The sequence below is a fragment of the Anopheles funestus genome, chromosome 2RL, assembly GCF_943734845.2.
Source record: "Anopheles funestus chromosome 2RL, idAnoFuneDA-416_04, whole genome shotgun sequence".
In the NCBI taxonomy this organism is placed as follows: Eukaryota; Metazoa; Arthropoda; class Insecta; order Diptera; family Culicidae; genus Anopheles; species Anopheles funestus.
This window is the reverse complement of record NC_064598.1, coordinates 42,731,906-42,759,579: the sequence shown is the minus strand read 5'-3', so window position 1 is coordinate 42,759,579 and position 27,674 is coordinate 42,731,906. Positions and strand designations below refer to the sequence as shown.

At 41.7% G+C, this 27,674-nt stretch overlaps 2 protein-coding genes across 3 annotated transcripts; both read right to left on the bottom strand.

Moving 5' to 3' along the window:
• On the bottom strand, positions 1-25,237 carry LOC125761259 (band 4.1-like protein 5). Of its 2 annotated transcripts, XM_049422219.1 has the most exons (8): positions 22,602-25,237; positions 5,694-5,841; positions 5,445-5,621; positions 5,163-5,371; positions 3,807-5,067; positions 3,570-3,682; positions 1,704-2,648; positions 1-1,279 (listed from the first exon to the last, which is right to left on the bottom strand). In XM_049422219.1, exons 1-8 carry the CDS (start codon positions 22,752-22,754, stop codon positions 1,142-1,144), a joined length of 3,144 nt encoding a protein of 1,047 aa, XP_049278176.1. In that variant the 5' UTR covers positions 22,755-25,237; the 3' UTR covers positions 1-1,141. The 2 variants fall into 2 exon arrangements, with proteins under 2 accessions (XP_049278176.1, XP_049278177.1); XM_049422220.1 differs by lacking the exon at positions 1,704-2,648.
• Positions 25,238-25,588: 351 nt separating this feature from the next.
• LOC125761293 (WD repeat domain phosphoinositide-interacting protein 3) lies at positions 25,589-27,463 on the bottom strand. Its single transcript, XM_049422288.1, has 3 exons — positions 27,034-27,463; positions 26,086-26,961; positions 25,589-26,005 (listed from the first exon to the last, which is right to left on the bottom strand). The coding sequence occupies exons 1-3, from the start codon at positions 27,098-27,100 to the stop codon at positions 25,899-25,901; spliced, it is 1,050 nt and encodes a 349-aa protein (XP_049278245.1). The 5' UTR covers positions 27,101-27,463; the 3' UTR covers positions 25,589-25,898.
• Positions 27,464-27,674: the final 211 nt, after the last annotated feature.

Sequence of the window (27,674 nt, the reverse complement as noted above, 5' to 3'; positions counted from 1 at the left end):
TAACTTATACAGTTTTTTTATTCAACAACTCGAATAAATTCTCTTTATCGAACAGTTCTTCAGGTATTAAAATCGTGCATCTACTTGTCAGCATTTACCGCTATATTCAGCTTACACAACAGAGGCACACACATAGTTACTATGTAGTTTTGATTAATTATCTTTTCAAACCGCGCTTGGTTTTTCTAATCATCTATCGTCGTCAGCTTCACCCACTCAATTGCAGCTACTACTTATATGCGAAAAAATAAGCCAAGGCAAATTATATACTGAAACATTTCAAATGCATGCACAATGTGCTCCAATCGAATCGCTCTCCTTCCCTTCATTCTTACTTCATCATTGCTTATTGTATAAGGTCACTTGTTGAAACACCCCCAACGGTAGCAGTATATCGTACAACAAAATTACTAAAATTTCAGCTCATTTTCCACATTGGATGATCGGGAAATGGGATGCCGAACATAGTAAAGACACCAGAAAAGTAAGCATTCGTATTCGTTCCATAGCACTTATGTTTGCAGAATTAAGATTATGCATATTATTCTTAACACGTGAGAGGATGTCGCACAATATGGTGTCACTGACAGGCACCCTCTTATTACTATTACCTGTTTAAAATTCGATGTAAAGTTTCATACTGTTCAGTAGCTAGCGTTTGCGGTGAGGAACGAGTGCAATTCAGCCAAGTTGAAACGGATCGGGACTGTATTCGCCACAGTGGAATGTACTGAGATCACATGTAATACTAGTATGCAGTTGCCCCCTTTTATTTGCTCGGCCTCAAAGAACACATTTGCAAACAAAAAACCATCGAAGTCTTTTGCATATTACCAACAAGCACCCTTCTCTTCTTTTGATTAACGATGACGTATATCTATACTTCGTCATTAAAAAAGGCCCTTTCTTGCTCATTTATCAATCAAAAGTCACTCACTACGCGCTTCATATTAAGTACATTTTTGCTCTCATCTAATGAACTAGCGAAAATCCAGTACAAACATGTAATCGATTAAAACATACACAATGACAGGAATGTGGTGTTTGCTTTTTCTATGCACATATAAAATAATAAGCTCCCCTAAATTAATATCGTACCAATGCGCACTGTATCACCTCACCGGGTTCTAGGGATTATTCGTTACAACTGCGTTGTAATGACCGATTTTCGAATAATCGTTGCCTCCTTGGGCTTGGTCGGGCCAGTAACGACATCGGATGATACTAACCACGGCGATATGTCCACTGGCGATGGTTTGATATTTTCCTTCATTCGATCCTGTACCGTGAAAATGAAATTGAATCAAAATGGTTTTAATGTTACTATCTTGCGATCATTATCAATCATTTAATTTTATGTCTTTTTCTTGACAACTATTGCTAATAATGAAGGTGTTCCATAATGTTGCGTTAATGAAAATGTAGGCAGTGATTGATCTGCAACTGAATTACCAATTCCACTCTAAATACTCTTTCAAGCCGTGCTTTAGCGGTACAAACATTTTAACATATCTGTGTATATAATTTACCTCCACCTACATAATATTTACACGATCAAACAAACACCAGTGTTAGTGTTAAGATACTTACCTATCTGCTTGCTGTTTTTCTTTATTCAGACCGACTGGTACGGTCTTGAAGTGATTAGTAAGTAACCTTTCTACAATAGTACAAATCTTTAGCACAAAAAATTCAACACAAACCTTTAAAGATGCGGTACTTGCAGTTGCACTGGATATGGTAGTAGAGGTGACCATTGCCACACCATTACTATCAATCACATCTCGCTCTACGGTCGGCTTTGTTGCTGATGTAGCTGTTGCGACCGGTAATCCGTGGCGTGTTTCGCCATTGCTCGACGATGCTCCATAAGGTGTTGCATTTTTCATTGCATGTTTTGTTTCGCCAACCACCAGTTCAGATTCGGTTTCCATCTTGAAAGGATTGCTACTCTTAAACTCGCATACACGTGCATTAGATGGTGACGTCAATTTTTCTCCACCAATATCAGACGCCGTATCGGCCAGCGGATTCTGCTCGTCCTCTACCTGCCCAACAGCGGGTGGAGGGGAAGAGGATGCGCCGGAAAGATTGTGGAACGGGTTGGTCGATTTAGTCTGTACCGGCGACGAAGGGCTAGACATATTCAGGAACGGATTGTTCGCATTGTTTCGCAGCGTAGCGAGCAACACTTTGTCGATATCCGGTTCACCAGCTGCACCTCCGGCTGGTCCGTTTGTATCGACTGTAACCAATGAACCGCCCAGAGGGGATGATGTAGGCGAATTGGTAGGTACACTGATTTTCTCCACAACGCCACCTTTCTGCTCGGAGAAGTGCGTAACCGTAACGGTGTCAGTCGTAAGGGATGGTGCCGGTAGAGCCGCAATACCGTTGATAAACGGCAGCGTAGGTGATTCGACCGTGCTCATCTGACCCGCTCCACCACCGGAAGCAGTGGAAACTGTCGCTATCGGTGGACCCGGCAGGAAACAGCTGCTGCTGGAGACTGGCCCACCTATTGGCGATGTGGCCGTACGAGTGGATGCGCTCGGTGTGGCAATCATGGTAGTAATCGTAGTATGGCTACTACCACCCGTAGGTATAGTCGTCGTACCGGTTAGATTTAATGTTAGCTTGTCGCCACCCTGTATTATCGCAAGTGCCACCAAATTTTTTTAGGTGCATAAATTGTGGACCAATGTTTACGAGTATTTTATCATTTATCATTTTTTTACAAGTTGGACGGAACAGTTGAATGGTTTGGAATAAAGGACACGCACACAAGCACGCAATACATAAAACCACAAAACAAAAACACATTTTACAATACGGAACGCATGGGATTAGGGAAGGTTTTATGCATTACGGGAATTTTTAATGGAAAAAAAGAAAAGAAAAAAATAAAAGTAGGACATAACAAATTATTTTCAGTATTAAAAAAACACGAGCACACATATCATACATATAGCAAGGAATAGTATCGCACGAAATTGTAATTACGAGCCAGAGAAATCAGAAAACAGAGCAAAGTTTGGTTTTTAAGCAATTAATATGTGTAAACAACACTAAACAACTAAGATTTTTTTTATAATTCGTCAAAGACTAAATGTAGAAAATTGGAAATAACAACGTGAAAGAAAACAATGCTCAATTTCCTATCTATCTAGGCTGTAAAGTAGAACACGATCACACAGCGACACAATTACAGGATAAGTAAAACGCTATAGCAAGACAAAATGTAGATCACAATGAAACAATGCAGATAACGCATAACAGAAAACATAAAATAGATCGATTACATTATGCTTAAACGTAAGTGCTTCGATGATATTTTGACTGGCGAACTGGATGTGATTGCGTGGATATGTCAGTGTAATGATACATCTTCCGTTCGAATTTATGATTATTTGTGGTGCGAGAAACGGGCTAACATTAACGATCCTGTTTTATATTGCGTTCGTGCTTCGAAAGATGTGTGTATGTGTGTTTGTATGAATGTGGTGCAAGTAAACATTTGTGACCGCTTTTTGGGGGGCGACTAGCTGTGTCGCTAAAGCTATACGTACCACCGATACGAATGTTGCAGCATTCAATGATTCCGGACCGTCGTGTAGTGGCTGACTCGGCACGTACAGTTGATGATTAGTAAGCTTCGGATGCAATTCTTCCTCAACGCGTGCTGCAATAGGGGTAAGCGTGTGCAGTTAGTAGTGCATGTGTGCTTATTGAACGAGGCAAACCAAGCCTAATGTTATCTTATTCCCATCCCCGAACCAAAAACGGGGTATCATCCCGCAACGTACCTTTCAAAATATTGCACTTGATTTGACCAGGCGGCAATGGAACGCCGCCGCCGGCAGCTGCCGCCGCACTGTTCGACAGTTTGATCTGATTGTTCGGCTTTTCCGCGTGCGGTGACGTGGCCAGCTTCTTTAGCGTATCGTTGTTAGTCTCTAGCTCGGAAGTCTTGTTGATTGTGATCTTAAAGCTACTAGCATCGTTTAGCTCCACTCCGTGCAACGAGGGCGATGGATCCTTGGCGATCGTTTTCAATAGTGTATCAATTTGACTATCCCGATCGGATGATGCCGTCGTGTGAATGCTAAAGCCGGAGCTTATTGACGCTTTGCCGAATGAACCACCGTGATGATTGGTACCGGCAAACCGTCCGAAGGTGCTCATTTCGTGCTCGACGGTGGGTAGTTTGGCTGCTTCATCATATCTACTGGCGGACATGTGCGTTAGACCCGCCTTACCAAAGGAACCGAGCTTACTACCGTACGCCACATCTTCACTCGATGAGATGGATTTGTTCGAACTCAGCGAGGGCAGATTGCCATTCATGAGCCCAACCGATAGCAAGCCCGCACCACCACCGTTGACCGACGCTAACATGCCACCACCGCCGAGCGCAATATCCGAGGTGCTGCTACCCGAACCCGGCATATGGTTGTGTATCACCGTGTTCGCAGATGGTGTCGATGTGCCGGAAGTGGAATGCTGGCCCTCATCGGCCGAAGAACAGCTGGCGGTGGTGGCGATGTTGACCGAATGAGCGGCAGGCTGCTGCTGGTGAAGCAGATCTGCGGTGGACGATGATGGCGGTGCCTGCTGCTTCTGGCGCTCACGGAGCACGTGTGACTGACGGCGGGCGAAGCGTTGCGATGGCCGCCTCTCAAACTGCACCGTCCGCCGGGCACGGTTTTGCTGCGTGGTCTGAAACTCCGTCTTGCCCGAATACCGGAACCTGGATCCCATTCGAAAAAAGTTCTGCCGCGCTGACGGACCCTTTACCGGTGCCCGTAACCGGAAGAATGCATGATGCTCGACCGCACACTTCCACAGATGTTTGCACGCTTTCTCGTTGTGCAGCCGAAACACAAACGTGTGCTCCTGCTCACGCCCATGATCGTCATCCTCCACCACTACCAGCGTGAGCTTTTTCTTCTTAAAGTCCAACTTTCCGATCTTTGGCCAGAAGAACAAACCGATCTTCTGAATTCCCTCGAACACGAGGATACCGGTCGGCGTCAAACCGAGATGATATTCGCAACCGTCTTTACCCTGTATGTCCGTACACCAGTACGAAGATAAAACAACAAAATAATACAAATTAACACTTTTTATCACGTTTTGCCCAAAAAAGGGAAGTAGCTTACCAAAACGGTATGCATATCGACACCGTACATATCCAGCCATTTGACTTTGTTGAGGAAACTCGTTTCGGCCTGGGCAGGCGTGAGTCCACGACATTTCTTGTACTCCTCCAGTATCATGATCTCTAGCTCCTCGGTTTGATTCGGCACAAAGCGAAACTCCGAAACGGTGGCCGCTGAATGTACGGTCTCCTCGAAGTCTCCCAGTTCCGCTGTAAATGATACCCGGATTGTGATAATTAATACGCACAAACGACTGTTCCAAATCATGCAATCAATACATACACTGTAATGCTAAAGCAGCCAGCTCGGATGCCTGCGGATCGGGACATTCTAATCTACCGTCGAGTAAATCTTGCTTTAGCTGCAGGAAAAACTGGTACCGTGTTAACTCCTCGCGCAATGTATTCGGTTCGGATGAGTAGAATTTAACTTTCAACCGTAGTGTGTATGGCGGACCAACTAAAACATACAAGAAAGAAATGAAAATCCAAATTTACAAATATCCATCCACACCTAGATCCGTTTACTTACTTTTCACCTGCTTTTTTATCGCCTTGGTCGGATCCAACCAATGCTTCACGTTGTTCGCATCGGTAAACTGTAGCCCGAAGTAATCTTTCTCGATCAGATCGAGAGAATAGAAAACCTGCTCGTACAGATCGCTGGCCATCGCCTTTTTCTGCAAGTACAATTAAAGTAAAAACATAGTTAAAGTGTGCTTCGGAAACACATTTGCTCCATTAAGATGCTGCGCTGTGATTGATTTCGGAGCGAAAACAAGCTGCTGCAGGTGCAATTAAACTTTCCCCCCACGAAAAAAAGGCTTGCGTTTGTCCGTACGAAAAACATACCAAAATTATACCATGGTGAAAAATCCTGATTTCTTTTCACCTGCCACAAAGAGGCTCGTATTATTTTAATTACTCCTGAAATGTAGATCGCACCAAACGGTCGCGGAAACTTTCTTCCGACACGAAATTATCGGCACCGGGCATGGAAAATATATCGATCGGCACAAAGGCATCGGTGCGGGGGGTAATACAAACAATGATATTATGCAACAAAACACCAGCATGTGTCAGTCGTAAAAAGAATCAAAGCTCTTGCAAATGGGAAACGAAAATTGAAAGAAGAAAACAAAATCGTCAGCTTATGATGTAGTTTGTCCCCGTTTCCACCAACACGGGACACGTGTGTGGAGAAGGTATGCCATAGCAAAAAAAAATCAAAATGCTAACAATATAAAAGATGCCCGTAACTATCGCCACTACGCAGTAGGGTTTCTTCTAGCATATCATGTGACATATCCGCTTAAAGAATTCGATTACTTCTGACATAGTTTTTGCATACCGATAGTATTCAGATAAAGCTTCTATTGCTAACTGAATGAGTAAAAGGTTTTTGCAGCTCATTTTTAAGAGTTAACAGAGCAGTTAATTTCGATAAAGGGCTATTTCAATAAATTAACGACAGTTCTTTATGATAGTTGTCAAAATATTATTTTACCATAGTGAAAAATTCTGTACAATGACAAACAAACTAACATAAAAATATTTAAAAAAAATCCCAAAAATTCTATATTATCCCGACAGAGATAATTAATCTTCTACGATCTATTCAAATGCTATGCTTCTCAAACATGTGTTACACTGTGTCTGCAAATCTTCATAAGACTGCCACTCGATCGCCATTGACTGATGATCACGTACGACGTCTGAGAAATGCATTTCCCGTCCCTGAAAGTCTGTCCCTTCGCATAGCGTTCCCTTTTTACATTTCTCACCACGCAGGTAAATGGTGAAACAATGAAGGTCAACTAATGTACTGCTACTGCCCTGCGAAAGCGATAGTTGCTTCAAAAGGGCTGCCCAATTTTCCAACACACACTGGGAATGATTGGTTGTTATGTACCGGGCGGCACCCAGTCCAAACGTTAATGGATCGTACAACAAAACTTAACAAAGTGCTGCATTTGCTGCCAGATAATCGGACTCTTCCTGGAAACGCATAGCGAACGCATGGAAAACTACAAGCGAAACACGTTTCCCTTTGCACATCCTCCTCCCAAAGGGATGTTAATCGATGGCGCAGCATTACGCTCTTTGGAGCTGATTGATGCTTACGTCGTTGCTTCCATTTTCTACAGCAACTTCAAAGTAGGGGTGAAACCATCCCGTAGACGGGGGCCAAAAGGGCTTCTTTTTCCGGTCATCGAAAGTGAGCCGTACGATTCTCAACAACGCTTTCGTTTGTTCCAGTTTTACGAACGAAAAGTGGAGATTCGTTTTCAATGCCAGGATGTAGAAATGCGGGAGAATTTTGACTTGTAGTAATTCGGAAATTTGTAAAACTGGTAGCAACTCTAGATTTGGGGAAATAGCTCATTAGAGATAAGTATATTCTTATCAATAAAATACCGTATAAATTAGTAGAGCCGTCACTAATCTCAAACAAAACAAACTTGATCATAAATACATCTTACATCTTTCATCTTACAGAAGTAGTCAAGAAGGTATGGTTCCGACTTGTAGTAGTTTATTTACCAATAAAACACAACGGGACGAAGTTCTCCCCAACAACGCGCAATAATAAATAATCCAAGGAAAACAGATGATCATTATTGGATATTTATTGGATAGTTTGAAAAATATTCATCTGACAAACGTGTGTCTTAAAGACTTAATGCATAAAATGGAAGAGTTCCTTAGATCTCCACACTTTTTAGATGGCGGGTCGCTTTGAGTGAAATAGCCCACAGCTGAGGGCCAATCTCGGAATCTCTCGTGAGGGACCGTAGTGTGGAGACCCCTGCCTAAGATTATAACAACACTTATTGGACAATCACCACAACAATTAAAGGCAGTACACACTACATTTCACGGATCAGACTGACCAAAACATGACATGGCAGATAAGTTCGCGGAGCTAAACAGACCTGGTGGAATGAGCTATAGTACATCATATTGCGAATAGCTGGAGTCTCAGTAAAAGATATCGAGTAGCGTAATAAGATCATACATCGTTTGGTCTCTAAGGGAAGATACTTATGGCAAACGCTTGTCGTCTAAGTCTGAAGTGTTTCGAATATTTGAGTTAATCAGGACATCTTACTCTACAAAACATTCAGTGAGTTGCAGTAAATTGTTGGTAATCTTGTAGTGGAATAGAACGAGTGAGTTGGATCTTATAAAATACATTACTTGAGAACATCAAAATAGTATCTCTGGATACTTTGGGCATCGCTTTCCAATGTGTTTGTCAACGGTCAATGTCAATAACGACGTATTTCCCTGTACTACCTTCCGTTCTACACCTGATAGGCCCTCTACAATGCAACGCGCGAAACAATGTATATCTCATTTGTCACACACGATCACCCAGCAGTGTTCTGCTTCGCTGCAGTGATCGAATCGGTCATGAGTCATTGCGCGTGGCACAGTTATCAATAAACGCAACCCCATCGACACACGCAGTGACAAAAGGGGGCGTAAAACATTTCGCACTATTTCTCATACGTTCGTGACAGCCAAGCACATTCCAGTCATTTCTCACTGCTTGGCAGCACACGGGCAAGCGTCCAACTAGAAACCAATGCAGCAGGTTCATCATAATCGGCATCGACCACAGCGTGTCACAGCGTCATACGCTGGTAATATTCGATCACGATAGCCGCAATAGATGCAATGGGAAGGGATGATCATAAAACCGCGTGACACTGTATCTGGAAGTTCAAACCATCGGTGCCGTCATCGACTGACACGACCGAAACGTGCGTCTAATGCTGACGTCACGCGATATGTATTTATAACCTTAGCCGCCAGTAGGCGAACAATAAAGTCGTCTATGTACACCGGGCATTCAAAAGTTAAGCAAAAAATAACGCTGAGGTAATCGGTTTTCGGGGCCAACAGCCAACCGACCGATGCGCCGTAATGCAACCGGTGATCGTGCCATTTGTAACGTTCCTATCTCCAGTGGGCAATAAAACTGCGAACCAAAACATCGGTTAAATAACTTGCACGTTTGTGCTTTTGCTATTTATTAATCGCTCTAGACGACTAACTGCTAGTAACAAAAAAAGGTTCTAATCGTGCTCAGTTGGGACAACAGAGTTTGTTGCGTTTTTTTTTAAATTAATTCTTAGCGTTATATGTGCGCATTATAGGTGATAGCCATAATATTGGTTTTTATACCTTTTATCTGCTGTTTAGCAATATTTCAGAGTACAATAATATTTTCCTCCACCAGCGTTACTTACATAATTTTAAACTTGAAATACAAAAAAGGGAAACAAAAAATTAATTCAACACCAGTTTCAATTTTAAATTTTAACGTACGAATCGGGGTAAGTGAATAATCATGCCAAATTTATACAGTAAAGTCCGGTTCAATGCAAACTGGTGCTAATTACAAACAAGTTCCAACCGTTCCGCGTTCGGTACAACAAGACCTACCACCCTCTCTATCGACGTTCGGCAATCAAAATTAAGTTTTATTTTATTGGCAACGCACTGCAATGTCACAGTACCAAAGTGTTATGGAACGCAGATAAAAATCAAAGCAAAATAAAACAAACATTACAACAGTGCGAGAATCAGGCAAACATCAGCCATAAAGAACAGGGTACACAGACACTTTATTGTCAACAACAATGATCATGTTTGTGTGGGTTTGTTTATATAACTAACGCTAACGATATCGTTCGTCTCCGCCGAAGGAATCGGCCGTATAAAGCAATGGAAACCATCACCTTTACGGCTTGCAGTGTCTGCAACTGTCAACAGGAAGGGAGTATACATCGAGCAAATGGCACAGATGAAAGAATCTACGATCTTTTCATCAAAGTTTAGCACCGAAATTGTACCCAGGTACGGTAATGTTTTGGGTAATAAAGTGTAATAAAAGATTGCATCATGAGTGCATGATAAACTAACCCAACTTTGACGAATATAAATCAAATTTTTCAATCATATGGTTTGAAATTTTAGATTTTAAATAAAGATACAGAATTGACCGACTGAAGTTCGACGAACTAAGCGGATTTTAAGAGTCGCAGATTTTAAAACTGGACAGCTTAGTGATTTTATAGCGTAAAATTTTAAAAAGTGATATAAAAAAAATAGTGGATACAAATTCATAATCAAATCTAATGTATTTTTTGTGCCTTCTTCTATCGAATTCTTGCCCCAAATACTAAGCGAAACCGACTTTATAATTTTCCTTTTTATTATTTACTTAACTTTTTATAATTCAGCGATTTGCTATAATACCGAATTTTATGGTGAAAAAAGTGATGGATATCAAATTCAAATCAAATTCTTACCCCAAATACTAAGCGAAACCGACTTTATAATTTTCCTTTTTATTATTTACTTTAATTTTTATAACTCAGCGATTTGCTATAATATCGAATCTCGTGATGGATGTCAAAGTCATATCAAATTCTTGTCCGAAATACTAAATAGAAAAATTTAGTTAACTTTTTATAACTCAATGATTTGCTATAATATTTCATCCCTCGAATTAGCGGAAACATATAGTTTGTTATAAATTAGCTCTAGATTGTTTATTAGGAAATTTAATTTATGGCCGAAAACGCACAATTCTAGTTTTTACTTATTTCTTTACACTTATCAACTCATGTGACACAGTTCATGTCGTTTGTCTCCCATAAGATGTCTGCGACTCACCCAGACTCACCCCTCCCCGAGGGCAACACAACATCGAAACATCGAGAACATGCTGGAACTACACACTATCTTCCACACCGGCAAACAGATGAAAACGGAAAACTGTGTTAGTTTGTTCATGGTTCGCTCGATTCTTCACCCGGCAATGGGTGGCAACAGCGTTACACGCCAAACAAGTAATGGGCCCTGCTGCACGCCCGCCACACGCCAAGAAAGAGGTTATGTGATTTGTGCTGCAGCTTTTGCCCTGCTTTACAGTGTGCAGACTCGCAATACCGTGCCCCAACAGATCTTTGTTACCACTGGGCCGACAAGCACGGCGGCAGTCGCACACTTATTACTGTGCGCGTCGCAAAAACCACACAAAACCCATTGGATTGGTTATTCGCGAAAGGTTTCCCAGCACGAAAGCTGCTTCGCCTACAAGATGAACCGATACGGGGTCCATACAGGCCAAACCAAATAGAGCACCACGCGCACAGCATTGCGAATTTGCGATCGAACTTTGTGAAGCTGAACGTCATCGGTCAACCAGTGCGGGAGTTGCGAGTGTTTTTTTTGTTGGGCTGGCAAATCGAAGGAATAATAAACAATACAGCACAATAAATCAGTCCACTTCGTTCGTGGTTGCGTTTCTAGCTTTTCATATTGATGAACTAACGCCACTAACAACCGGATTGAAGCCGATTTGATGAACAGACGAACAATTACATCAATTAATTACTTTATTGGGAACGTTTAAATAATCAAAATTGCGTACTTGATAGCGAGAAATGCGAGAAAAATCTCATCCATGCAACTGTGGTTTTGCACAATTTATTTCATAAAAAAATTTGTTTTTTTTTTGGTTGGCAAAATGAACCGCATCGTACTGCCGATGCGCGAGAGGTGAAAGAACCACCAGACCTAGTTACATTTTCATCTGGATAAACCACTTTCGAAACCCGTTTTCCAGCCAGCTGACACAGTCCCCCGATGACATTTGGAGAAAAAAGGACCGGTCCGATCGATCGCACTACGTGCCGTACGTATTAAGGAGTGATTCTCAATTAAATCCACAGCTAAAATGGAATAAATGGTTGCATGAAAAATCTTTCGAAGGAACCATTTTCGAAATGCCACTAGATACATTTGCATGATAGGATTTCTTTAACACTGATGACTGTATTGGTACTTTACCGCAGGTGAATCATCACCTACGTTCATTCAATTGTCTCATAAATTAAAGTTTTTTTTTATATGCGTATGCTAATAAGTGTGGAATGATCACTCCGTAAGCAACGTAAACACAAGGGTTATTTCAAACAAAATGATTCATGCTTATCGTGCTTCATGAGAATAAATGTAGCCCCTGCAAACTCCTAACCCAGAGATGAATGCATCAAACACTAATAATAATTCAAATTATGCTAACAAAATTAAATGATATTACGCTTTACGCTGCATTTCGTACCGCATCCAAATTTGACCAATTTAATTTTTCTCCTCCATATTTATCAAGCTTTTCATCACACGTGGGTACGCACACACCCGTCCATCCTGGTTTCCTCCTTATCTGTGTAGCTGCGCAACATCAATTGTAAAAAAAGTGTTACGAGTTGCAATAAAATAATCATCACCGCCGTCATTAGCCGCAGCAAGGGAAGCGCCACAGCAAACCGGCCAAACCTGAGGATCGCACTCCTCAAGGTGTGGATCCAAAACTCTCAGTCACTTTCTACTTTTGAACATACCGAGTGAAGAGAAGAAAAAAAAAAGTGATAATAAACATGTAGCCCACCAAACCAGATCTCATACTGCTCCCGATACTGCAGCAGAAACCCATTGGGTCGCAATCACAAAACCATCTCGAATAACTGTGACTGGTTTTAAAAGCATTCCATATGAAGAGTGGCATTTTGCACACCATATTCCCCCGGGGGTCAACCGTATGCGGAGATTTGGTGTGTTTGCTTTCTTTCCGCGCGTGTTTCGGACCGGCTTGCGCACCGTGCGCATCAAATTATTTTATTTTATTTTTTCTACCCCCAAAAACATTTTCCACCACAATCACAAAGATGTTGCTGCAGCCGGTATCATCATGCAGCCAGCTGGCCCGTAGACGACCTTTCGTATCTAGTGCTTCTTCTGTAAGTCGTGCAGGCTAGAGATGGAGGCAGACAGCATCGGAACATGAATCGACCCCATCATCTTCTGTAAACTATTGCCTAAAATTGTTTCAAAAACAACAGCAAAAAGAAGGTAACAAATCTCACATTTAATTTCCACGTGCAGCGGTTGCGTTGGAACAATTGCCGGATAGCAGCAAATGGGTGGGAATGCAGCAGTGAAGAAATGTTTTGCAACGCTCGTATAACACAATAAAGCGTGCACGAATTATCCGCCCGAATGGCCACCGTGTAAGGATGGAGCTACACCGTGGCACACCGTTTTGTTTGTTTGCCGTTTGTAAACAAGTGCTAAGGTTTTAGGTTTTCGGACCGGATACATTTAATGCACGAGGTCCGCGACGACGTCAAATTTATAGATATGCTATAAATCAAACAGTTAAACGGTGTCGATTGACTATAATTCATAGTTTTATAAACCTATTGCAAATACCCTCTTTACGATTTTTTTTTAATTTTTTGATGAAAAAAAATCTATTAACACTAGAACTATCAAGCGTTTTAAGCGTTTTTCGTTCGTGGTTAATTTTTTAACAATTTCGATGAGTTGGAGTATATTTTATTGTTTATTGCAGATCATACTATAGAATAAATATGTGAAACTCATGTTTCAACTTCCATAAAATTGTTTAACCCCAAAAAAAATCTGATGAAAATGAAGCTTTCCTGTCAATATGCTGATCCGGTAGTTCTAGTGTTACAGGGAAATGCAAATGATAGACTGAGGAGAGCCCACTTTAAGGAATCGCGCAAGCGAATATAAAATACGCGACCATTGATATGGAAACACCCAACAGTTTAGCGAATCACCGAAAGTTGATACGGAACTGCGTGCCATTGATTTGAAATGTCAAATTCATGCGATTGTTGTTTGTGTCGTGATCAAGTTTCTGCTGCAAATTGATAAAAACTGAGATATTTCCGTTTTATTATTGTTAATAAAAATTTGTAGTCTTTATTTTAAAAAAAAATTTGTTTAAAATTTCGTTAAAAATATATTTTATATCTCAACTCTTCAATCCTCGCATATGTAAGCAGCCAGCACATTTGACATTCCATATCAATGGCACGCGATTCCATAACAATTTTTTTGGTGATTCGCTAACGTTTTCATATCAATGATATCAATGATCATCCTCATCCTATCATTTTCATTTCCCTGTAGATTTTTATACTATAAATTTTTGCTATAAGTGATTGCGCACTATCTGTTTACTATACAATTTTTCATCCTTTCCATATTAATCAATCCTTATTTTAATACGTTTCGTGGTTTTAATTATAATTTTCTCTACATACGAGTTAAAAAAAATAGCGAAATCATTTTCTGCACCACATTCAGTTGAGAGAAAACCCGACCGGCCGCTCCTAACATGTCTCACAATCTCTCACGGACGGAAAAATCCATTTTCCAAATTCAAATAACCTTCCACCAAAAAGAAACAACACAAAAAAGTGATCCATCACTGTAGTTAGCATAAGCGACGATACGAACCCACGCACGCTTCCGCTTTATCATTCCCCCCCTCTGGTTCGGTGTAAGATGACTTTCTACTTATGGAAAATAATTACTGCTTTCGCGTTCGGGGAGTAGATTTGAAATTTTCGGCCCCAAAATTCCCCCCCTTTTGGCCAATCCTAAGTAGTGAGGAGTAAGCGAAAGGTTAAACATTGGGTCAATCGCACCGAAAGACCATGACGTTTGCCACCCTACCACAAAAGGTACGGGCGGTGGCCCATCGGAAAGTAGAGATGCACCAACGCAACAACAACAACAACAAATCTGATCTACAATCTACGTGTCTCTCGCTCTCTTCCGGTCAGCTTCATCACGTGGATGGTAATTACAACAGCCAGTGTTTTATATCCACTGTGGAGTTGCATTAGATGATTTTACGCTAGCAAGACGAATGGAAAATCAACTGTACTACACACATCACTCATTGAAATCATCTTAAAAAAGAGTGAAAACGGTAATGAGACTGGCATTTTTCCTTTTTGGAACTTTTTGCAACAGATACCATTGTTATCAGCTCCATTTTGGCCTTCAAACCGACGCACAAAGCCTTCTCCATTTTGGTGGACACGCGCTATTGTCGCTTTGTCGGTTTGCAAGACATTTTATGCACATATTTTTCCTTCAACCACCGTTTTTGGGGGGGGGGCTTGTGGCTGTGGGAGCACATTGAGTTAATTTTTGTGAAATCGATTTTAATTAAGTTCTTCCACAACCGGTTGACTCTTATTCCGCGAGCCACACAACCAAGGCACCCCCTTGGAATGTACATTGTATGCAAGTCATATTTTCACAGCGTGTCAACAAAAAAACCATGCGAACTTATCAGTTGTAAAAATCGGCTAACTGGTCATTCTCTGCTGTATGAATGGTGCACACCACAAGCACCATGAACCGATGGTTGGTTAGATATTGATCGCGTTACGGTACCGAAACATACCATCAAATTAGTATAAAGCTTTTTCCCCCTTGTGGGTTTGGGGCGTTTTTGAGACAGCAAAAAACAGCAACACCAAACAAACAAATGAAATTAAAGATTTACCATGGTTAAAACAAACCGATACCAAGGAATCATTAAGACCCGTTAGGGGTGGTGAGCTGTGTCGAAAGGAAAATTAGTTACTCTATTTCACTGATCGGTTGGAAATTGGTAACTGATGAAATTGGTTTAAATTAAATTTCATGCAGCCATCAAGTTGTTGCCAATTTCCCTACGCCCGAAAGGGAACATTGACATTTCGTTGGGATCAATTGAACAATTAGTTACTGAACATCAAATGATCAGATGTACGCCGGAGGGATGTGCACACTGAGTAAGAGTGAGTGAGTGTGTTTAATTCTATAAGTGAATGTACAGTTTCTACTCAGTACGAACTGTTTTTAACACTAGAACTACCGGACCAGTCATTTTGACTGGAACGCTTCATTTTCATCACATAATTTTTTAGGGTTAAACAATTCTAAGGTAGGTGAAACATGAGTTTCACATACATATTCGATCGTACGATCTCCAATAAACAATAAAATATATTCCAACTATTCGAAATTGTTTAAAAATTAACCACAAACGAAAAACGCTTTAAACGCTTGGTAGTTCTAGTGTTAAGAATCTTTTCACTACTCTCTTGCGTTTCAACTCAATCCTTCCAAATGAAGTACTAAAAAACTCTGGGTCAACTTTGGATCACTCTCACACTCCTATTGAGTGATTTGAAACATAAGAAAAGAGAGTGAGTGAGTTGACATGCAAATGAGCGAGTCGCTAGTAGGCGTAGAGCGTGACTGAGTTTGAAGTCACTGAGTATTTAAAAAGATTGAATATAGTGTATCTTTTTTTATGAATCTTAAAAGAGTGATTCAAATATTCAAATGATTGTTCACTCTGTTTCAACTCTCTAAAAAGCGCGATTGTTTTCATCTCTAGTACAGAGTAGTGATGTGAATTTGAAGGTGGATTTCTTGATCTGATCTGATCCTTGGTTAAAACACCTGGTCCGATCCAATAATAAGGGATCAAATGATCTGGAATCACCTTTGTATGGCGAAGTTCATACTTTCTATGGTGATGTGAACAGGTATGATCTGGGATCACCTATGCAATATTATCATCGCCGCATGAACCGATTTGATCTGGGTTGTAAATAAAATGAAATGAATCAATCCCAATATTCGGGATCATTTCCCATCACTAGTAGAGATGTAAACACTGAGTAAGAGTGAGTGAGTGAGTTTAATCGTGCATAGGAGTTTATGGTTTCAACTCAACATAAGAAGTTTTTATGACTGTTTTTCTTACTTATTTACCTTTTTACTCACTCACTCTCTGCACCGACTAATGATTCACTCCTTAGCGTTTTTACTCACTCAATCTCTCTGTGCCGACTAATGAGTAGCAATTTAAATCCAAAAAGAGTAACAAAACACTTACTCACTCTTATTGAGTGAGTAAAAACGCAAATGAGTGAGTCATAAGTCGACAGAGAGAGTGAGTGAGAGAAAAACGTCAAAGAGTAATTAAAGCACTAGTTTAGAGTAATATTTTTATGACTCTCAAAAGAATGAATAAAATAAAATCCTTATAATGATTCAAATTCTTATAATCACTCTTTCACTCTGTTTCAACTCTCTGAAAAGAGTGAGTATTCTCATCTCTAATCACTAGTACACAGTTATATTTAACTTTACACACTGCTGCTTCTGCACATTTGGCAACAATCCACAATTAAGGTCAAAATTATTTGCAAATTTATGTTCATCAAAGTTAAAATATGAAGAAAGACATTTATCCATAGACTTTCCGTTCCTATTCGTAACATTAATTGCTATGTTTCATACGATTTTAGAAACATTTTTATCGAAATAAATTATGATCATTCATCATTACGATCTATTCCCATTGTGTAGCAACTGTAAAAAAATAGATCGAGTTATAATACGTTTTTCACTTAATTGATTCTAATATTCCAATAAAGCATGGGCAACAGTAGATCTTAAAAACGACCGTACCTATATTTCTTCAGAATATTTGAGGCTTTAAGCTTAAAGCTTTTAAATATAAGCAAAACGGTAGAAAATGGAACACGCGATTAAGCTGTTCAAACATTCCCCAACAAAATAAAAACTAAAGATCTTATTCCCAAAAAAAAACAACAAGCTGCAAAACAGCTTTACGTACCAGTTTTCGCTCTTATCGCAAACGAAACCATAAAAAAGGAGCCACGGTAAAACACACCGGCAACCGTTTAGCGTTAGATAATTTCTTTTACCACCACGGTAGACATGGAAATATCGGGAGAAAAAGAAAATCTAGAAGTCACCTTGACAAGAATGCGACCGATGGAACACACAGAGAAGCAGTCGAAAGGAAGAAACAGCCAAATGAAACGGTCTGGCCATTAATAGGAGGAAGCACAAAACAAACAAACCACCCGCCAGCCATCCAGCCAACCAGCCAGCCATGGCGAGATCCGTGCCCTTATGGGAAATGCTGCAGGTAACTGATCTACGCGTAGGAAGTGATACCACACCGGGAGAAAGAAAGAAAGAAAGAACACCCATAAAGAAGACCTTTTCCCGTACCTTCGCAAGACGATCGCAAGCAGATTGTTCGTAACGTGACTGGCTAGAAGAATCGGAAAGGTAAATGGGTAAGAAAATGAGGTTTGAGATTTTAATAAACCAACAACACTGGCAATTAAACTGTTATTATTCTCACCATCGACGTACTGAGCGGTATGCCCGCTCCCTGGAGACTGGTGTTGTACCCAACAAAAACCGAGGCAGGCAGGTTTTTGGCCGGAAGATGAACAAATTCGCCGAGGGAAAAGATTGGCTTCGGTAGATGATGCCGTTTGCCCCAGCACCGAAGCACCTGTGGCGTCGCTGATGTGAAGATGTATCGGTTACTTCCTTGAAAAACCATTCCCCACACACTCGACAAAACCCGCTCATTTCCAACTTTGGACGGGTTTTTCACTATTTTCTCATTCTCCCCCGTAACCCCTAAGCCCCCTGAAGGTATGAGGCAGTAGTGCGGTTTGCAATGGAACCATGGAAAAACCTCACTCAGCGTTAGATGGTTCGATTGTTGTTGTGCCATCAAATGCTGGGAGTGTGGCCGTCTTGGGGCTTTTTTTTCGGTAGAAGCATGTCGCGTATCCAATCCGGCACACGGATGAGAAAATTTCGACTGTAATCCCGCGTTCCAAACCACGCGGAAGAAGCCGGGCCGGGAAGGCCCTTTTGCGTGCGTTCCTTTCAGTTAATGACAGTGCCGGAGGTATGGCGGGACACGCGTCGTCGCTCGCTTTTGATTCATCCGCTGGTAGGAAATTTCGATCCACTCCAGGCCTAGGCTAGATGGGGTATGAGGCTTTAGCTATTGTCACACCAACACATGACTTTACCTTAGGGGCCGGGCGGAGTGGAAAGGAAAGGGAAGTGCGGGACAACTTTGGAAAAGGGCTTCTAACGGGGTTTCGTGTGATGCGATTGTTTTGGGCCGAGCAATCCCGGATGGATTGTTTGTCACACGTAAGGGATGAATGTCACAACCCGGTGCTGGGGTATAGGAAATGAATGGATTGCGTTTTGCTCGAAGCTATAATTATGAGTAGATGAAACGGAATCTCGCAAGAAAAGCTGCCGAAGAAAAACGAGCGTAGTGAGCGAGTTTACTACAGCTGTTCACACAGACATGTTGAGCGTCTGCTTGCTTGTTTGTGAACAATCTGAAAAATCAACATTTCATAATGCGTGCCAGGAAGGGACATCTTAACAATTCGTCCAGTTTGGGCCCAAGTCGCATTTGGACTGTGTCTCTAGTATTTCTTATCCAACTTCAAGTAATTCAGGTTATCATTAGGTAAGTTCGTTCAAAGATCGTCCAAAGATCATCGACAATTGAAAAGCAGAATAAACAAAAAAAAAGTAGTGTTTATAACACGCCTTATTATTCAATAATCCGCACAAATATTTTATTTATAATCATAAATTATTTTAATCTAAGAAGTACAAAATAAAAAGACATCAATAAACAAACCTGATTACGCTTTAGACCAGCATCATGCACCAACCAAAACAAAAAACCAAACAAAAAAAACCCTTGATTTCCCTCTACAAATCACACCTAATATTTTGTAATGTCTTGGTATATGCTAATCAAATGATATACCGTAGTTCTTCACACGTAAAAAAGAGGGGTTTTACCATTGATGCGTGCTGTGCGTGTGCGTGACAGTGCCATCAACACCGGCACAGCAGCTTACTCACCAGCCACACAGAGAGACAGAACAAACCCCCGTAAAAGACTTCAACGTCGATGGCGACGAACCCCGCTACAAAACCGACGTCATCTGTGTAGCTCGCCGTTACCTTTGGTACGGAGCCGAAGAATTCTCCTACCTTGAGGAATGCGTAATGCGTTTGAAACTTGCGTCGATGATTGGTAAAGTGGGACAGTGACTTTTCGATTCACTTTGGGTTGCGCGCGTTGTTTCGTGTGTCTCAACGTCGCAACACTTTCCAAACACAAAGCAATATTGAACGATACGTTCAATAATTATTTGACCAGCTGTAGGTAAACCATTGTCACCGTTTGGTTGCCGTGTCGTCTTGCTTTACCTTCCTAGACTACTTATCATGTCGCACCACCCACCGAGGCACTTTGCACCCTTCCAGAGAGTTGATGATAAAAATGCATCGACTCAATCGAGTGCATAGCTACTGTTTGTTGCATTTGTTGCTGCACCATTCTTTCGCCCCTCTCTCACCCTCAAATGACAAGTACTTTAATGCACGAGTTAACAACGCGTTGCATATTATCACAAGCCCATCCCCCCCTGATGGGTACTGTTAGTTCAAAGGTATGGCCTCGTGGCGACAAGCTGTTTAAAGGACGCTCTTAATGATCCATCGCTGGGCTAGCCCCTTAGTGCCTCCACTAACCCCAATCAAGTTGATGATTCGCATGGAAACTTCTCTGATTATGCACGGCAAAAGGGAGGAAATGGAGAGGCTACTATTAATTCCAACCTAAAACAGAAATAAAAGTAAGAAGAAAAAAAACATGTGGATAACGTTAATCAACACCATACATACGATGCAACTTCCGTTAGCATCGGCATGTTTTTGTTCCGTGCGTGCAAAACGCGCTTTACAAGCCTGCTAACACACCCGGTGTTAGCACAAATTTCGTAAAATTTACACTCACGAGGTTAAATCAGGCAGGATGCCGTGATGTACGGAGTCACTATTGGTGGTAATCTAGGCGCAGTTCCCATATAGGTAAGTTGGAAAACTGTTCGTGAATGGCCTAAATTGCAACGTTCGAACGGAACACATGCTCGTGGCACTTGACCGACATTGAACGAAAGTCGTTAATTGATCGATTCACCGTACATTGTTTACATCTGAAGAATGCTCAAACTGAAGAAGCTTCTTCTAATCGTCGATAGATGCAAATGTACAATTATTTCCGATAGACCATGATTTACATATTAGATCATCCATAAAGTATCTACATTTTCATTTTTAGTAGGTGTTTTGGTTTATTTGCATTTTGGAGGATGTTATAATATATTTCCAATAGTAATTAATGATATTTCTGTGTTTTTGGGTAACTTCATAATTACATCAGTGTAAATTTTTTTAGACTTTATTGTCGAAAAATTATTGCAGATGCTTTTCAAAAGCATTTATTAGCCAATTTTTAGTTTACTATTCGTTTAAATAAGCTTTGTAAACAGAAAAACATTAGAACCAGATAATTTGTTCCGAGTCATGAGAGATGTGCCAATGCTCTGACATTGTTGTTATGGAGCACCATATTAATCAATACCGGTCGAATATGCTTAATTGCCTCTTTCAAGAGGTCCTGTTTCTGACAGCAGAAGTTTGATTTACAATAATGATTTAACCAGATTTCAGAAACTCCTAATGTACGGCATCCTTCAAGCCCCATAAAACACCTAACCAAAGCTCAGGTTTTTTAAGTTCAGTTAAGATTTTCCCCGGTCTTCGGTGCGACTTCGTGTTCAAAATTTTTTTGACGATTGTATGTAAGATTTCCAACGTATTCTCATTATTTTGCCATATTCCATGCTGGACCTATTTCATTAGCTTTGAAATGTCGTGAAAAAGTGGTATACGACTGAGCACTGCCACCAGCCTTACGCTTTAGTTTTTGGAGCGAATTCAAAATAGGTAAGTACTAAATATTTAAGTACTAAAATATATCAGTGAACTGTCAACTGTATTACTAGGGATCAGCTGTCAAAACAAAGTACGGAGATACTTAATATGATGACTTGAAAGTTGTTTTAATCTTTTTAAGTGTTTTTAGTGATCCAAAACACGAAATAAAAAATATTATTAAAGCTACCTTAAAAATACTTCAAACGGTCAAACCTTTACGATGTTGCAGAATATCAATGAAACAAAACACCTGAATATCAACAATACATTTCATGCACAGCCTTCATCGTTTCATTGGGTTGTCCTTGGTTTTACCATTCAGCTGTTATCGATACGCTCGCGATATTCAATCAGACTGCTGTAAATAGTGGATCATATGTTCAAAGTAGTCACAATCCCGGAAACAGTTTATCATGGCTCATTCCACCGTCATCGATAGCAATCAATGGTAGGAGTCACAAACCTTCTTACAAAGCATTAGCTTCCGATTGTAAGTCACAAGAAAATGTGAATTAATAAATACAAATATTTTACTTGTTCGCTTCCGCTACCTTTTTCGTGCAGTTAATGACATTGCCGTGTAGCAAAACGACCAGCGTTGCGATGACAAAAACTAACAACAATTGCACCCCTTTTCTTATCTTATCGATTGTATTTACCAACGAAACGAGAACCCAAAGCGTCCAAAAACGCAACCTAATGAAGGGCTACAATACGGCCGTGGTGTAGACAACGGCCAGACAAATATTTGCAATTCAACTCCACCCACCAAAAACCCCCATTCGGATTGGTATGTGGTCCCTGTGTTTCTCTTCCAAATGGTTACTTTTGGCTTCTTCTCACTACTACCACTACTGTCACGATCACTTACCGTAAGATCGACCGAAAGGTCCGTGTTGTCCAGCAGTATCACGCGACACGGGATCAAATTCTTGTTCGTTGGGATGCGCTGGGACTTGATCTGACTGTCGACCGTGTCGGCGGCAGCACTGCGCCCCTTACGTCGGCTAAGGAATCGCAACATTTTGACGATGATCTTCGATGATCTTGCTACCGCAAGAGGAAAAGCAGCAGCAGCAGAATGATTAATTTCGCGTCTGGACTACCTTTTCCACAGTCTCGCTTTGCTGCTACAGTTTGGCGTTGCTAATGGCGACGACACATTTGGGCACTAAAGGTGACGGCGGCGGTAACGATACTCCGGGCCGTTCATTCAAAGTGATTCTTTTCGCCCGTTTTTTTTGCGCGTCCGTTCCGTTTTTGGTATGTTTAGCACGAGAAGCAAATGGTTTTGCTGCTAAACGTTGTCCAATCGATGTTTTCTTCCGCTTCTACTCTCTACTGACGCCTTTTTCCGGTTTCCTTCAACCCTGCCGCTCTCTGGAAGCTTCTTCCAGCAATTGCTTCTTGTGCTGCACACGTCACACAACGCACACAGTCCACTTTCCGGCTGGCTTTTAGCGCGTCCAGAAGGCAGGAACTCACACGACACCCCGCGCACGACCCTTGACACGGGCGGAACCGTGAAGCCGCGGTGCTGCTGCACCGAAAAACGCAAGCGTGGGCTATAATAATACCAATCGCCCCCGGGGGCGTTGTGTTGGTGCGTTTTCTCCCTTTTTGCGGTATAATTTCGCGTATACCTGCATAAAAACCTGCACCCACCGAATTCCCCACCGTCTAAGAACGACGACCACTAAAGAAACACACGGCAAAACGGGGTTCGAACTGAACTGGGACCACCCTTCCGCCCGTTGTTACGCTCAACGGATCCACTTTTGCTTTATTTCTGCTCAACACGCACACACCGACAGTGTGTGGACAATCAAGAACGGCCACGGCGACTTCGATGCGCACAGGGAAACAAACCCCCCGATCGCTCTTTCTTCTGGGCTTCTTCTTGACCAGTGCACACACACACACATTCACGCCCGCACACACCACAAAATGTGAAAACACCAACAATACACACACTCGCACACACGGCAATCTAAGCAGCCAGGTCAAAACTTCTTTACCACCCTTCCACCCGGGGGTGAAACTTGCTTTTGCTGCTGCTTACTTTTCGCTTCCCTTTTTTATCCTGCTTCTTGCTCACTCTTTACGTTTCTCACTCATTCGCGTTTTCGGTACAGACAGTGGGTTGGCTACTTTATGCACCTTTTGCTCTGCTCTTCCTGTCGTTTCTTCCACACTGCCATTTGCTTTCCCTACATTCACAGACGCACATACACACACACACACGCCCGCAAGCTCGTGATGTACGCACGTTAATATACACGCTGCTCTGGCCAAGTATACGCCGCACAAAGGTAGGTGCTGCTCCGGATCTTCTCTTCCACCCCAAACGGCGAACGATCATTCATCGATCGCACATGGAAAAGCGTCGGCGACAAGATCCCACAATGATGGCCGTAGTTTCTTCTGTACCTTTCCTTCCTTTCCTTCGGAAATATCCATTCTCGGGAATACGCCACGAGGAGGAAAAATCTTTTACCTCTTTCCGTTTCTTGACGAAACTACTTGATCTTGATCTCTACTGCACCACTGCAATATGCCGCAGTATTAATAATTTTACAACGAATTTGCTTTCGTTGCTGCAATAAACGAGTTGACCAAAAAAACAGGTGTGATGTATTTGGTCAACGTAATACCGTAACTTAATCCAATTAGATTACGAGGAGCACTACCAGAAGGGGGGTATCACACACGTTGAGTTTGGTTTAAATTTTACATCGAATTTCTGGACACTAGAATTTTTCTCCAAGCGGTGCACAATACGGAAAGCGCAAGATTTGCATATAGCTAAGTCTAACACAGCACCACAAACATCACAACATTGTTGATGTTTGTTTTGTTGGGCTTATCTTGCACAAACTCACTAACTTTCGCGATCGGTACACGACGCACTCGCGTCCAGTCATACTACGAGAATGATTGTGTTTTCCATTTTCAGCTGTCACTGGCTCTCATCTTTTGTCCGTTTCATTTATCCCATCCCATAGTTGTTTGTGACCGCATAGAAATTCATATTATTCCATTGCTCTTGTGCACAATGCCAATAAACGAAAATCAATCATCTTAACTTTAGCAATAAAAACCGATAGAGAGAAATAGAAGAGCCATAATTAGGAAATAAACACTTTTCTAAACAAAATTCTAAATTATGTCGTTCAACAGATGCACGCAATGTGCCGTTCGGCTGTCATAATTGTTCGTTGGGAACGATGGCAGTGCAGAAGTAACGTCAAATTGCAACACACAATTTAATTCAGCCGTTAAAACAGTAGATCAAATTGTGAGTTAATGAACTGAAATGAAAAGATTGTCCCATTTGAAATACTTGTACGGTAGTAGAAATAGCCCCCTTGTTTTCATTAAATAATAAATACAAAAAAACAACAAGCCTGCAGCAATTATCATTAACACGCATTACCATCCATTCATTACTAATTCAAGCTTCCAAGATCAAAACGTTCGATACAGAACAAAATGATATTGCATTTACATTATGTAGATTGTAGATTCTTGTGAATTGCAACCTTTTGAACATTTTCATTCGATGTCGCTGGTTTAATGCAGTGTAAAACAAAACGGCCTGTACGTTATTTATCATACGAAGCCGACAAAAATAAAGCCATCATAAATGGTCAGAAGCAACCACACTGCACATAAGCAACGTTCGTACGTTGATACACAAACGTTACCATTTGCTCATATCGCGCATATCACACCACACAATTGTACTACCGTGAAGCAATCTAAATATAACCATGACGTCAGCCACCGGGCCTGATAAATTATATGAAAGAAATACATCTTCTTTACAGTACAATCAATCACGTATTAGCATGCAGCTATCGGATGAATCAAAACACGTGTAAATGTATTTAATTTACTTAGCGTAACGCCTTCCTTCATGTCGTACATATGCATCGCTATTAAATATACCTGAAGGAAATCGATTTTCTTTTACCTTCCATCAATACTCCTCACTGATCACTATCGTTGCTTACCAGCCAGATTTCCTCCCGGTTGCGCTCCCTAGAGAATCATATCCGTACCTAAATACACATCATATAATTTCCTTTCCTTACGCAGCAGCCTTTCTCCATGCAATGTTTTATAAACTTCTTGGTATCCAGCGTCGTTCGGCTTCGCCACTCTCTTACGTTTGATCATCGGACATTTCGAGAAACTGCGTACAAACTTCTCGCGAGCATTCGCCTTTGCTGTTGTAGACAAACTTGTAATAATGTCCATCCGCACATATCACTAAAAGAAGGGAAAAAACCAATCGTACGATTGTATTTAATACATAAAATTACACAAAACAGCTATTTCGAACAACTTACCAATTACGGAATTGTTCTCAGATCCAAAAGCACAGATGCATGGTGGGCCTTGCGGGATGGAAAATTTGCAGAACGACCACTGGCTGGTGAAGTAGCGCGTCAACAAGCTGGAACCGCCGACGCTTCCCCCTGACAAACTGCCATCGCGTCCCTTATTCGGTTCCTCCAGATTAAACACGTGAATGGTGCCGTGATCCGACGACACCACCACGGACGTCGATTGATGATTAAAGTTAATGCAATATATTTTTGCCTGATTCGAACCGCGCCGCAACTCTGCCACCTTTGTACCACTCGACGTGTCAAATATGCGTATCAGCGTGCCCCGATCACTGGCCGTTGCCAGCCGGGTGCCCTGCAAGTTCAACGCAATGCAGCTAATGGCTGCTTCGTGGGCATTAATCTCATGTGGCGCCTTTTCCGTGTTGGCCAGATCAACGATCTGCACGTGCCCGGTACGCCGACCGGGGAAAGCGAGCAGCGACTTGGTGCTGTTCGGACAGAGCACACACAGGCCCTGCGGGTTTTTGGAGGTTTCAAACACGTGCAGCTGGGTGGGCGTCTGTGTGAAAGCGTACACCTTAATGATTCCTTCCAGCACTACCACGATACGGTCCCGCCGAAGCCGTACCCCCTTGACGGGGGCATTGAAATCGAGCGAAATTGCCGGCGCCTTCTTCAAATCGTCCCAGACAAGCACTTTGTTCGGCGGATACAGTGGCCGTAATCCTCCACCAACTAGCGCAAGATAGTTGCAGCGGAACAGCATCTCTACGTAAGCGACCCCGCCATCGGGGAAGATTTGCCGCTCCTTCTCCTTTAGCGGATCACTGTTGTACACACGAAAGCCATTGTCGGTGGCACAGGCGAAACAACCTGTAGGTAGGCGAGACGAAACAGACATGCAATTCAGTACCATGACTAACTGTTTTCACTGTTCATTCTTACCCTGATCTTGATTAAAACCTGCATACAGCAAACCATTGCCGTACGGGTTACAATCAACCAGATTCATCTTTTCCCTTTTCCGCTCAGCACTTCGGTTTCCGCGATAGATCGTTTTACGTGCAAATCAACCTACCAGCATATTATTTACGTCATTACTCACTGAATACTGTCGCTGCTGCCTGCCTGTACTACGCTTGGTGTGTAATCTTGCAGCACTCTTGCGCTTGATGCGTTCTATTTATCCTTGTATCCGCCCTCGCCTGCCAACGCAAACAATCAATTTCCTCCCCTTTCTTTCCGTAATCTTTCTTCGCACACACAAAAAAGTCGGTGCGTATTGTTATTCTTGGCTGCAGCTAATGTAAACGCTCAACTGACACTAACGCTTCGTTGACATGCGCATGTAGAGTATGTTTTTCTCTGGGCAGGAGCATCTGCGATATTGAGTAAAACTTTTCACTGGGCAGTGGTCATCAGACGAGAGATCATTGTAAAAATGTATCTGTTTTACACCCCTAAAACTTGAATACTGGAGAATGGGTATCATTTTGCTTGGAAATTTTTTACTTTTTACGCATGTACATTTCGAGATCATGCACTAAACTTCCTTTTTGCTGCACCTTTTTTAGTGGCTTGAACTG